We start from the raw sequence: 14,483 nt of genomic DNA, 5'->3' as shown, positions 1-14,483 counted from the left end.
GAGGATTGCTTGAGCCCAGCAGTTCAAGGCTACATTGAGCTACCATGCCATCATGTATCACCTTTTTTTTTTTTTTTTTTTTTGGTAGAAATGGAGTCAACTCCTAGGGTTAAGCGCTTCTCCCACCTCGGCCTCCCAAAGTGCTGGGATTACAGGCATGAGCCACTGTGCCTGTCCCTTTAATTTTGATAAACATTGTCAGTGACAAAGATTGTCTTTGACCGAACTTGGCCCCATCCTGTCTTTGGCCTACCCAGCCCAGTCTTAGCAAAGAAACCTGCTAAGCTTCATAGAGAATCTCTCACATTTGATAGTCTGAGCACTTTTGATATCTGATCACGTTCCTCATTCCCCACCTTTGATATTTATATTCCCCACCTTATTGGCCTGCCTTCATTTTGTTTATTTATTTTTTTTGATTTGATGGAGTCTTGCTCTGTCACCCAGGCTGGAGTGCAGTGGCACGATCTTGGCTCACTGCAACCTCTGCTTCCCGGGTTCACGCAGTTCTCCTGCCTCAGCCCCCCAACTAGCTGGGATGACAGGCATGCGCCATTATGCCCGCCTAATTTTTTTTTTTTTTTTTTTTTTTTGTATTTTTAGTAGAAACAGGGTTTTGCATGTTGGCCAGGCTACTCACCTGGCTGGCCTGCCTTTAGTAAGAATCGTGTTCGGTCAGTTTAGCAAGAATTTCCCTACCCTTGATGTCTCACTGTTAGTAATTGTTAATTCACTGACCCCTTCGCCTTGCTCTTGGTTGTGAATCCCCACTTGTCTTTGTATTCTGATTTGAACCCAATCTCTCTCCTCTATTGTGATACCCCTATTGGAATAGTCTTGAATATGGTCTCCTTACTGTTTTAAGAAGTGTTAGAATAATTTTTTCTTGAACACAAATCGCCCTTCAGAAAGATTGCACCAATTTCTACTCTTACTGATAATATATGAGAATGCCTGTTACCCATCACCTTGACCTTATGAATATTTTTGCCAGGATTCTGCATGGAAAATGCCATCTCTTTGTTATTTTATTTATTTTAATTAATTAATTAATTTTTTTTGAGACAAGAGTCTTGCTCTGTCACCCAGTCTGGCTAACATGGCAAAACCCCATCTCTACCTAAAAACACAAAAATTAGCCTGGTGTGTTGGCATGCGCCTGTGATCCCAGCTACTTGGGAGGCTGAGACAGGAGAATCGCTTGAACCTGGGAAGCAGAGGTTGCAGTGTGCTGAGATTGTGCCACTGCACTCCAGCCTGGGCAACAGAGAGACTGTCTCAAAATAAATAAATAAAAATTAAATAAATAAATACAATAGAAATTAATTTTCTTGGTGTTCTGGAGCCTGGAAGTTCAAGATCAAAGTTCTAGCTGATTCCGTTTCTGGCAAGGGCTTTCTTCCTGGCTTGCAGACAGCCATCTTTTCTCTGTGTCCTCATATGACAGGGAGGAATAGAAGGAGAGAGTGAATTCCCTGGTGTTTCTTCTTTTTTTTTTTTTTCTTAATTTTTTTGTCTTTTTGAGACGGAGTTTTGCTTTTGTCGCCCAAGCTGGAGTGCAATGGTGTGATCTCGGCTCACTACAACCTCCGTCTCCCGGATTCAAGCGATTCTCCTGTCTCAGCCTCCAGAGTAGCTGGGACTACAGGTGCATGCCACCGTGCCTGGCTAATTTTTGCATTTTTAGTAGAGACGGAGTTTCCCCATGTTGGCCAAGATGTTCTCAATATCCTGACCTTGTGATCCGCCCGCCTCAGCCTCCCAAAGTGCTGGGATTATAGGCATGAGCTACCATGCCCGGACCCTGATGTTTCTTCTTACAAGGAGGCTATTAGGGTCCCATGTTTATGAACTTATTTAACTTTGATTACTTCCTTAGAAGTCCTTTTTCCACATACATTCACGTTGGGGTTTAGGGATTCAACATACGAATTTTAAGTGGACACAATTGAGTTCCCAGAAGTTTGCCCCTGGCCCCTTGCCCCCCACCCACCACATTCATGTTTTTCTTGTATCCATTCCATCCACACAGTCCCAAAAGTCTTAACTGGTTCCATCATCAACTCTTAAAAGTTCCAGGCCTCATCTAAATATTATCTAAATCAGAGATTGGTGAGACTCAAGTTATAATTCATCCTGAGGTGAAATTCCCTTCCAGCTGTGAACGTTTGAAATCAGGCAACTTACATGCTTTCAAAATACAATAGTAGGAGAGGCATAGGATGAACATTCCCTAAAGGATTATGGGTCCCTAGCAAGGCAAATTTCATTAGACCATAAGGCTCAAGAATAATCCTTTGCTGGCCAGGCACGGTGGCTCATACCTGTAATCCCAGCACTTTGGTAGGCTGAGGCAGGCGGATCACAAAGTCAGGAGTTTGAGACCACACTGGCCAATATGGTGAAACCCCATCTCTACTAAAAATACAAAAATTAGCCGGGCATGGTGGCGCGTGCCTGTAGTCCCAGCTACTCGGGAGGCTGAGGCAGAAGAATCACTTGAACCCAAGAGGCAGAGGAGGTTGCAGTGACATGAGATCATGCCACTGCACTCCAGCCTGGGTGACAGTGAGACTCCGTCTCAAAAAAAATAATAATAAAAAGAATCATCCTTTGCTTTGATGCTCTGCCTTCCAGGCCCACTGCAGTAGCAGAGTCACCCTACTGCTCTGTGGGGTGACCCTGTCCCTTCCTCTCTCTGCAAGGGCCCCACCCTCTGAAACCAAGGAAAACATAGCATTGCCCCCTGGGCATATGTAAAGGGTGGCAGCTCTGAGGATCTGTGATCCCCTTTGGCATCATTCTTTCGTTTTCTTGAGGAATAAGGCACATTCACAGTCAAGTAGCTAATGGTTTTGTCTTGTGGAATCAAGGAAGTCCAACAGTCTTCTTTCATTCTTTCCCACTTTCTCTGTCCTCTTTACTTCAAACTAGCAGTGTTTCTGCTGTTATAATCCCTTATCTGTCACTGGCATCTGCTGAGATGGCTGATTAACATCATGGATAATCTATTTATAGAGTGATTGTTCAACCCTACCTTTGGTCTTCTCTCTAGAGCAAGCTTTCTTATTTTTAGCAATATGGATAGGCTGAGAATTTTCCACTTCTCTAAGTTCTGGTTCCTTCTTGCTGAACAATTCCTTCTTCAATTCATCTGTCTCCTCTTTCATTTTTACTATAAGTGATCTAGGAGGAACCAAGCCACTTCCTGTACACTTTGCTTAGAAATCTCCTGAGATAAATAGCCAATTTCATTTCTCACAAGTTTTACCTTCCATAAAATACTAGAACACAGTCAGCCAAGTTATTTGCCACTTTATACTAAGCACCAGCTTTCCTTCAGTTTTCAATAACGTGTTCCTCATTTCTGTATAAAGTCTCACCAGAATAGCCGGGCGTGGTGGCTCACGCCTGTAATCCCAGCACTTTGGGAGGCTGAGGCGGGCAGAGTGCCTGAGGTCAGGAGTTCAAGACCAGTCTGGCCAACATGGTGAAACCCCATCCCTACTAAAAATACAAAAAAATTAGCTGGGCGTGGTGGCGGGCGCCTGTAATCCCAGCTACTGGGGAGGCTGAGGCGAGGGAATTGCTTGAACCAGGGAGATGGAGGTTGCAGTGAACTGAGAATGATGCCACTGCACTCCAGCCTGGGCAACAGAGCGAGACTCCATCTCAAAAAAAAAAAAAAAAAGCCTCACCAGAATTGCCCTTAATGTCCATATTTTCAGTATGTGCCCCAAAACTTTTCCAGCCTTTGCTTATTGCCCAATTTCAAAATCACTTCCACATTTTAGGTATTTGTTATAGTAGTATCTCACTTGTCTCACCCCTCAACCCACCATACCTCGTATCTTTATACTAAAATCTGTTGTGGTCACCTCAGGCTACCATAACAAAAATACTATAGTCTCGAGTGGCTTGAACAACAGAAATTTTATTTTCTTACAGTTCTGGAGACTAGAACCTTAAGATCAAGGTTCTGGCTGATTGGTCTCTGGTGAGAGCTCTCTCCCTGGCTTGTAGATGGCCACCTTCTTGCTGTGTCCTTATGGGGAGGAAGGAAGAGGAGTGAGCTCTTTGGTGTCTTGTTCTTCAAGGACACGAATCCTCTCAAATCAGGATGTTGTTCTCATGACCTCATTTTACATTAATTCCTACCTTAGAGGCCCTCTCTCCGAATACTGTCACATTGGGAGATAGGGCTTCAACTTCCGAATATTGGGGGGACAAAGAGCATTGGTCATGTGTGGAGTCATGAAAAGTCGAATCAACCTGTGCACACATTCCCAGCTAAGGATGAACAAGGTCATGTTCTGCCTTTTTATATCAGCTGTCATACTGTAAATAAGTGTCCTTTTCACAGTCTTTATAATGCCACTTTTTTTTGCATTTTTGTGCTTTTTATTAGTGTTCAACTATTCTTCATCACTTCGTCCAGTTTTATTTTGTTATAATTATTGGAAGTTACCTTATTCGTGTGTTTGTTTGCATATTAATGGTATCTTACTCCACTAAAACATAAACTTCAAGAGAGCAGGAACCTTCTCTTTTATTTACTATATTCTTATCTCTTATTTACTATATCATCCCCAATGCCTGGAACAGTAACTAGCACATAGGAAAGGATGTGTCAGTTAATACTTCTAAATGAAGAAACAAATACTTTAAATAAAATGACTTACTTAGACATTGCTTCATAAAAACCTCTTCTTTAATCTAGCCCTCACTAGATAGAAAAAAAAACAGCATTGGGGTTTTTTGTTCGTTTACATTTCGATTAGTTTCTAGATGCTTTTTGATTTTGTGATGTTAAGGTTTATATATTGGTTTATTCTTCTAACCTCGCTGTTTATGTTTTGCTTTGGAAGGGCCTTCTTTTGAAAGGGTTTTACTCTGTTCCCCACGCTGAAGTACATGGCAAGGCTTCACCATGTTGGCCAGGCTGGTCTCAAACTCCTGACCTCATGATCCACCTGCCTCGGCCTCCCAAAGTGCTGGGATTACAGGTTTGAGCCACTGTGCCCAGCCTGAAGGGTTTTTTTTTTTTTTTTTTTTTTTTTTTTTTTCTCAAGAAACATAAAAGGAACTCTCAAGGTAAAATTGGTGTGTTTAATTGACAAATTTGTTGTTTTACCAAGACTTTTTCTTTACCCCTTTTCCGAATGTTTTGTGAATACTTTAAATGTGCTTTTTATCAGTAAAGACTGTGTACAGTGGCAAGTTATAAGAAAATTATAATTATTCGGCTGGGCGCAGTGGCTCATGCCTGTAATCCCAGCACTTTGGAAGGCCAAGGTGGGCGGATCACGAGGTCAGGAGATCGAGACCATCCTGGTTAACACACTGAAACGCCGTTTCCACTAAAAAATACAAAAAAATTAGCCGGGCGTGGTGGCGGGCGCCTGTAGTCCCACCTACTCAGGAGGCTGAGGCAGGAGAATGGCGTGAACCCGGGAGGTGGAGCTTGCAGTGAGCCGAGATCACGCCACTGCACTCCAGCCTGTGTTACAGAGCGAGACTCTGTCTCAAAAAAAAGAAAAAAGAAAATTATAATTATTCCTTTTTCTTTTTGAATTACTTTTTTTTTTTTTTTTGAGACAAAGTCTTACTCTGTCGCCCAGACAGGAGTGCAGTGGCGCAACCTCTGCTGCCAGGGTTCAAGCGATTCTCCTGCCTCAGCCTCCCGAGTAGCTGGGGTTACAGGTGCCTGCCACTGCGCCTAGCTAATTTTTGTAGTTTTAGTAGAGACGGAGTTTCACCATCTTGGCCAGGCTGGTCTTGAACTCCTGACCTCGTGATCCACCTGCCTCGGCCTGCCAAAGTGTTGGGATTACAGGTGTGAGCCGTCGTGACCGGCCTTTGAATTACTTTTTTAAAGTTAAGAAATTATCAAAGCAGAGTCCATTTTAACTTCTAGTGATTACCGCAGAAAGTACTGGGTGAATAGCTTTGTAACTTTTCAAAAGAAAGCCATTTTTTAGACAGTTGGAAATAAAGCCCTGGATTTTAAGATTTTTTCCTGTAACGGACTATGGTTTTTGGATGTCATTTTTATTATTTTATTTTTGATACCAAATCTAATATTATCTCTTCTGTATTTAGGTTCGACTAGTGATAGTGGATGGTATTGCTTTTCCATTTCGTCATGACCTAGATGACCTGTCTCTTCGTACTCGGTTATTAAATGGCCTAGCCCAGCAAATGATCAGCCTTGCAAATAATTACAGATTAGCTGTAAGTATTAACTAGTGAAGAGAATTTTAGAACAAAGTCAAGACTGTATAAAATGTTAATGTCTAGAAATATCAAAATAGCATTTGCCTGACAAATAATATAGACATGCAGTTTTGAGTAAAGTTTCAGTTTGGTTTTGGTTTCTATTAAAAAATTCTGGTCATAAGTGTCAGTTTTTCTGGAAAACAAGCATAATTAATATGTCATTTTTAAAAATGGACTTTGTGGTTGGGCGCAGTGGCTCACGCTTGTAATCCCAGCACTTTGGGAGGCCAAGGCAGGTGAATCATGAGGTCAGGAGTTTGAGACTAGCCTGGCCAACATGGTGAAACCCTGTGTCTACTGAAAAAAAAAAAATACAAAAAATTATCCGGGTGTGGTGGCACACCCCTGTAATCAGCTACTCTGGAGGCTGAGGCAGGAGAATCGCTTGAACCCAGGAGGCAAAGGTTGCAGTGGGTGGAGAACGCACCATCGCATTCCAGCCTGGGCAACAGTAAGACTCCGTCTCGAGGGAAAAAAAAAAAAAAAGGATTTTGTTTGATAAAGAAGTGCCACCTTTGTTAATTGCAGTGTCTTCTTTGTTTAAATATACTTTGGATGTTTTTCAGGTTAACTCTTCCAATATCGCTGGTTTTCTTCTACTCTGAGTCTTTGATTATTATGTGGTATGTAATCACAGATTCAGATGGATCGAAACATTACCTAGTGTAAACAACCTAGGTGCTTTGAGGTAGAGCTGAATACCTCTTGAAGATTTGAAATGTGAGGAGAGAAGTATATATCAGTTCAGAAGGGAAGAGATTTTTTTTTTAAAGTTTTACCTCACTCCTCTTTAAGTACCTGTTCCCCATTACTTCCCACCCTGAATCCCCATCTCACCACTGACACAAATACACACATTTGTCTGGTAGTAAGATATAAGGTCAAACTGCTAAATTTGGTTTCTTTGTCTTTGCCTTAATTGGAGAGACTTTAGCACATACCTGTAATGCATCATAAGTAAATAAAGAACTTTCTCAGTAAAATAATTTTAAAGCATACTTTTTTCTTTTAATTTCCAGATTTTTTACCATATGCTGAAAAGCGTAGTGCCCTGTGTTTGAATTACTTCTTGCTTAAATTAATCGTAATTTAGCCTTTTGTTAATATCAGTGAAGAGCCTCCAGTAGGGGGCACTCAAGACTAATGGGTTGCATAGTTATGTTTTTATTTTAACAGAAATAGCTTCTTTTCTGACTAAAAAAGCAATCCAAACAATAACATCAAATAGCAGGTAGTGTTTAAGAAGAGTGATGTAAATATAAACGTCCTAACATGGAAGAAGATATTTACATATAGGTTACTGAGAAGAAATTTAGGTTGTATATAAAATATATTTAGTGTAATCTCAGTTTAGAGAAAAAATTATATGTATGCATTTATATTTGTATATATGAAGAGAATGAAATGAAAGGACCAAAACATTAACAGTGGCTACTTCTTTTTTATTTTTTTTTGGAGACAGAATCTTACTGAAGTGCAGTGGTGCAGTCAGGGCTCATTGCAGCCTCGACATCCTGGGCTCAAGTGATTCTCCCACCTTGTATTTATTTATTTATTTATTTATTTATTTATTTATTTATTTATTTATTTGTGGAGATGGAGTTTCACCATGTTGCCCAGCTGGTCATGAACTCTTGGGCTCAAGCGATCATCTGCCGGCCTCAGCTTCCTAAAGTGCTAGGATTACATGCATGAGCCACTGTGCCCGGCCTTGGCTACTTCAAAGGATGGAATTTTGTAGGGTTAGGGACACACTTTCCCTTTCTTTATAATTTCTTTGCTTGAAGGTTTTTTTCCCAATTAGCTTATATATAACATGTATGGCTTTTGATAATGTATTTTATAATTTTAAGGCCAGATGTGGTAGCTCATACCTGTAATCCCAATACTTTTGGAAGGCCAAAGTGGGAGGATCGCCTGAAGCCAGGAGTTTGAGGCCAGCCTGGACAACAAAGCCTGATCCCATCTCTAAAAAAAAATTACATAAAATAAGAATAATTGGCCAGGCACAGCAGCTCACGTCTGTAATCCCAGCACTTTGGGAGACTGAGGTGGGTGGATCATGAGGTCAGGAGTTCGAGACCAGCCTGACCAACGTGGTGAAACCATCTCTACTAAAAATACAAAAATTAGTCAGGCTTGGTGGTGCGCGCCTGTAATCCCAGCTACTCAGGCTGAGGCAAGAGAATCGTTTGAACCCAGAAGGCGGAGGTTGCAGTGAGCCGAGAGCGCGCCACTGCACTCCAGCCTGGGTAAGAGAGTAAGACTCTGTCTCAAAAAAAAAAAAAAAAAGGAAAAATTTTAAGTTATGTATGCTTTTTGTAAAAAAAAAAAAAAAAAAAGATCTAAACAATAAGAAATGTAGAAAGCGATTATTCATTACTCAGAGATGGTGTAAATATTGTTGTCTGGTGTAAATATTTTTGCAGAATTTACACATATACAAACTTACTTTTTATTTTATTTTATTTTATTTATTTATTTTTTTTGAGACGGAATCTCGCTTTGTCGCCCAGGCTGGAGTGCAGTGGCACCATCTCAGCTCACTGCAAGCTCCGCCTCCTGGGTTCACACCATTCTTCTGCCTCAGCCTCCGAGTAGCTGGAACTACAGGCACGCACCACCACGCCCGGCTAATGTTTTGTATTTTTGGTGGAGACGGGGTTTCACCGTGTTAGCTAGGACGGTCTCAATCTTCTGACCTCGTGATCCTTCCGCCTCGGCCTCCCAAAGTGCTGGGATTACAGGCGTGAGCCACCGCGCCCGGCCCACAAACTTACTTTTTAGAAAATGAGGTCATAGACCAGGCGTGGTAGCTCACGCCTGTAATCCCAGCACTTTGGGAGGCTGAGGCAGGTGGATCATGAGGTCAGGAGATCAAGACCGTCCTGGCTAACATGGTGAAACCCCGTCTCTACTAAAAATACAAAAAATTAGCCGGGCGTGGTGGTGGGCACCTGTAATTTCAGTTACTTGGGAGGCTGAGGCAGGAGAATGGCATGAACCCAGGAGGCAGAGCTTGCAGTGTTCTGAGATCACGCCACTGCACTCCAGCCTGGGCGACAGAGCAAGACTCGATCTCAAAAAAAAAAAAAGAGGTCATGCCACCGCAGTGGCTTATGCCTGTAATCCCAGCACTTGGGGAGGCCAAGGTGGGAGGATCACTTGAGCCCATGAATTTGAGACCAGCCTGGGAAATATAGTGAGACCTCATTGCTACAAATTTTTTAAAAAATGTTAGCCAAGCATAGTGGCACGCACCCATAGTCCTAGCTACTTGAGATGCTGAGGTGGGAGGAGGATTGCTTGAGGCTGGGAGGCAAAGGTTGCAGTGAGCTGAGATCGCACCACTGCATTCCAGCCTAGGCAGCAGAGCAAGACCCTGTCTTCAAAAACACAAAAAGAAATGAAAATGAGGTCATATTATACATGCTATTATGCAAAGCAGTTTTCTGTTTTTCACTTAATATATTGTGAACATCTTTCCACGTACACTACTTTTTTTTCTTCTATGTACACTACTTATAAGTCTGCTTTGCGCTAATAACTGCATAGTATTTTGTTGTTTGACTGTAGCATAGGTTTTTTTTGTATTTGTATTTGTTTTTGGGTTTTTTTTTTTGAAACAGAGTCTCGCTCTGTCACCCAGGCTAGAGTGCAGTGGCATGATCTTGGTTCACTGTAGCCTCAATCTCCTGGGCTTAAGCAATCCTTTCACTTCAGCCTCCTGAGTAACTGAGACTACAGGCACACACCACCACACCCAGGCATTTTAAAAATTTTTTGTAGAGGCTGGGCATGGAAGCTCACACCTGTAACCCCGCCACTATGGGAGGCCAGGGCGAGCAGATCACTTGAGGTCAGGAGTTCAAGACCAGCCTGGCCAACATGTTGAAACCTTGTCTCTACTAATAATACAAAAATTAGCTGGACATGGTGGTGCTTACCTGTAGTCCTAGCTACTTGGGAGGCTGAGGCAGGATAATCACTTGAACTCAGGAGGTGGAGGTTGCAGTGAGCCAAGATCATACCATTGCACTCCAGCTGGGGAGACACAGTGAGACTCTATCTCCAAAATAAATAAATAAATAAGTTTTTTGTAGAGATGAGGTCTCACTATGTTGCCTAGGCTGTTCTTGAACTCCTGGGCTTAAGGGATCCTCTTGCTTCAACCTTCCCTAGGCATGAGCCACTGTGCACAGCCTGTAGCGTAGTTTTTTTAACTACCTCCTTATTGATTGTCTCTTTTTTTTTTCCTGTTTTAGACAGAGTCTTCCTCTGTCACCCAGGTTGGAGTACAGCGTCACACTCTTGGCTCACTGCAGTCTCCGCCTCCCAGGTTCAAGAGCTTCTCATTCCACAGACTCCCGAATAGCTGGGATTACAGGCATGCACCACCACACCTGGCTGGTTTTTGTATTTTTAGTAGAGGTGGGGTTTCACCATGTTGGCCAGGCTGGTCTCAAACTCCTGGCCTCAAGTGATCCACCCTCCTCTGCCTCCCAAAGTGCTGGGATTACAGGCATGAGCCACCACACCTAGCCTAGAATAAATTTCTTAAAGTGAAAATATTAAGCCAAAGGGATAGATTTTTGAACATTTTGTTTTATATTATAAAATTACCCTCAGAAACTATGCTCCAAAGTATGTCTCTACGGCAATGAATGGGAACTCTTGTTTTCCCATATCTTTACCAACTTTGGGTACCAGTCTTTTAATTTATTTATGTCTTTGAAATGGAGTCTCGCTCTGTTGCCCAGGTTGGAGTGCTGTGGCTCGATCTCGGCTTTCTGCAACCTGTGCCTCCTGGGTTCAAGAGATTCTCCTGCCTCAGCCTCCCAGGTAGCTGGGACTACAGACGCGTGCCACCATGCCTGGCTAATTTTTTATATTTTTAGTAGAGACGAGTTTCACCGTGTTAGCCAGAATGGTCTGGATCTCCTGACCTGGTGATCCGCCCGCCTTGGCCTCCCAAAGTGCTGGGATTATAGGCGTGAGCCACCACGCCCCGCCAGGTACTAGTCTTCTAAATCTTTGCCAAATCGATATGGGGAAAGTCCTTTAAAAATATGTGTTTTTTTTTATTATTGGCATAATTTTGTAAACAGCTTTAATGACATAATCCCTATACCATAAAATTCATCCTTGCAACATGTACAATTCAGTGATTTTCAGTGTATCCACAGAGTTTTGCAGACATCACCGCTGTATAATTTTAGAATATTTCCATCACCCCAAAAAAGAAACCACCTCACAATGAATTTCAGAATATTTAAAGTGTTTGCTCCTTGACTGTCACTTTTCAAATCTCATGCAAATTTTTCTTATGGTCAACTATAACTTTGTACCCTATGGAGAAAGTAATTCTGGTTCTGGGAAACACACAGTTCCAGATTTAAAAAAAAAAAAAAAAACCCTCTTTTCGACTGGGCGCAATGGTTCACCCCTGTAATTCCAGTACTTTGGGAGGCCAAGGTGGATGGATCACCTGAGGTCAGGAGTTTGCAACCAGCCTGGCCAACGTGGTGAAACCCTTTCTCTACTAAAACTACAAAAAAATTAGCCGGTTGTGGTGGTGGGTGCCCACCTACTACTCAGCTACTCTGGAGGCTGAGGCAGGAAAATCGCTTGAAACTGGGAGGCAGAGGTTGCAGCGAGCCAAGACGGTGCCATTGCACTCCAGCTTGGGCAACAGGGGCGAAACTCTTGTCTCAAAAAAAACCAAAACCCTTTTCATTAACTGTCATTCTCCATTCTACCCTCCCTCAGTCGCTCATAACCACTAGTATACTTTGTGTTTCTGTGAATTTGTCTTTTCTTGACATTTTATATAAGCAGATCAGATAGTATGTGGCCTTTTATGTCTGACTTCTTTCACTTAGCATAATGTTTTCAAGGTTTATCTGTATTTTAGCACCTATCAGTGTCTTTTTAATGACTGAATAATTTTGCATTTTATAGATATATCACATTTTGTTTATCTGTTCATTGGTTGAAGGACATTGGATGGCAGAAATATTTTTAAAGCTCTGAAGTTCATAATTTCAAGTGATTGTTACTTTACGTTTTAAATTTTTGGCCCGGTATGGTGGCTCACTCTTGTAATCACAGCACTTTGGGAGGCCGAGCTGGGTGGATCACCTGAGGTCAGGAGTTGGAGACCAGCCTGGCCAACATAGTGAAACCCTGTCTTTACTAAAAATTCAAAATTTAGCCAAGCCTGGTGGCGGGCACCTGAAATCCTAGCTACTTGGGAGGCTGAGGCAGGAAAATCACTTGAACCCAGGAGGCGGAGGTTGCAGTGAGCCGAGGTTGTGCTACTGCACTTGAGCCTGGGCAACAGAGCAAGACTCTGTCTGAAAAAAAAAAAAAAGGCCGGGCGCGGTGGCTCAAGCCTGTAATCCCAGCACTTTGGGAGGCCGAGACGGGCAGATCACGAGGTCAGGAGATCGAGACCATCCTGGCTAACACGGTGAAACCCCGTCTCTACTAAAAACACAAAAAACTAGCCGGGCGAGGTGGCGGGCGCCTGTAGTCCCCGCTACTCGGGAGGCTGAGGCAGGAGAATGGCGTAAACCCGGGAGGCAGAGCTTGCAGTGAGCTGAGATCCGGCCACTGCACTCCAGCCCGGGCGACAGAGCAAGACTCCGTCTCAAAAAAAACAAAACAAAACAAAACAAAAAACTATTTTTTAGAAGCTTAGCATAATCACATAATAATTTTCAGTTGTATCACAGGGGCCAATCGTTTTGCAAAAGTAATATAATTACTATATAAATATTTGCTAATAATTGGAAATTCTAATTTTGGCATGTTGAATACCTGGTAAATCAGTAGTTTGATTTATATTTTCCTGAAGGTACATAATGGGTAAACTACTCTGTCTAAACCAGCACTGTCCAGTAGATCTGATGGAAAGATGAAAATGTACAGTCTAGTACAGTAGCTGCATGACTGTTCAGCACTTGAAATATAGCTAATAATACTGAGCTGCTGACTTTATAATTTTAATTTAACTTGTTTATTTCTTTCTTTTGAGATGGAGTCTCACTCTCTCGCCCAGGCTGGAGTACAGTGGCACCATCTTGGCTCACTGCAGCCTCCTCTCAGGTTCAAGCGATTCTCCTGCCTCAGCCTCCCGAGTAGCTGGGACTACAGGCGCATGCCATCACGCCCGGCTAACTTTTTGTATTTTTAGTTGAGACAGGGTTTCACTGTGTTAGCCAGCATGGGTTCGATATCCTGACCTTGTGATCTGCCCGCCTCAGCCTCCCAAAGTGCTGGAATTACAGGCATAAACCACCACACCTGGCCTCTAATTTGCCTTTTTTTTTTGAGATGGAGTCTCGCTCTGTTGCCCAGGCTGGAGTGCAGTGGCGCGATCTCAGCTCACTACAAGCTCTGCCTCCTGGGTTCACACCATTCTTCTGCCTCAGCCTCCCGAGTAGCTGGGACTATGGGCACACGCCACCACGCCTGGCTAGTTTTTTGTGTTTTTAGTAGAGACGGGGTTTCACCGTATTAGGATGGTCTCGATCTCCTGATCTCGTGATCTGCCCACCTCGGCTCCCAAAGTGTTGGGATTACAGGCGTGAGCCACCACACCCGGCTAATTTAACTTTTAAAAGCTACATGTGGGCCAGGCACAGTGGCTCATGCCTATAATCCCAGCACTTTGGGAGGCCAAGGTGGGAGGATCACTTGAGGCCAGGAGTTCGAGGTTAGTCTGGGCAACATAGCCAAACCCTGTCTCTACAAATAATTTAAAAATTAGTTAGGCATGGTGGTGCTTGCCTATAGTTTTAGCTACTAGGGAAGCTGAGGCAGGAAGATTGTTTGAGCCCAGGACTTCAAGGCTGCAGTAAGCTATGATTGTGTCATTGCACCCCAGCCTGGGTGACAGAGTGAGACCCCATTTCTAAAAAATACTCTTAAGCTGCCGGCCGGGTGTGGTGGCTCATGCCTGTAATCCTACCACTTTGGGAGGCCAAGGTGGGCGGATCACCTGAGGTCGGGAGTTCAAGATCAGCCTGACCAACTTGGAGAAACCCCATCTCTACTAAAAATACAAACTTAACCAGGCGTGGTGGCTCACACCTGTAATCCCAGCTACTCAGGAGGCTGAGGCAGGGGAATCACTTGAACCCAGGAGGCGGAGGTTGCAGTGAGCCAAGATCATGCCATTGTACTCCAGCCTAAGCAAC

General features: G+C 43.1%; 1 protein-coding gene across 6 annotated transcripts in view; it reads left to right on the top strand.

Moving 5' to 3' along the window:
• RAD51C (RAD51 paralog C) overlaps window positions 1-14,483 on the top strand; it is a 42,168-nt gene that overhangs the window by 11,488 nt on the left and 16,197 nt on the right. For 5 of the 6 annotated variants that reach the window (XM_008011272.3, XM_008011273.3, XM_008011270.3 and 2 more), the window contains exon 5: window positions 6,103-6,234. In XM_008011272.3, coding sequence (XP_008009463.1) covers window positions 6,103-6,234 — 132 coding nt within the window. Of the gene's footprint in view, window positions 1-6,102; window positions 6,235-10,544; window positions 10,779-14,483 lie in introns of those variants that run through there. The other variant, XM_073004894.1, reaches the window with a different exon arrangement.

This window comes from Chlorocebus sabaeus, chromosome 16, assembly GCF_047675955.1.
Source record: "Chlorocebus sabaeus isolate Y175 chromosome 16, mChlSab1.0.hap1, whole genome shotgun sequence".
NCBI lineage: Eukaryota > Metazoa > Chordata > Mammalia > Primates > Cercopithecidae > Chlorocebus > Chlorocebus sabaeus.
Note: the sequence above shows the minus strand (reverse complement) of the source record. Positions and strands in the feature narration are given on the sequence as shown.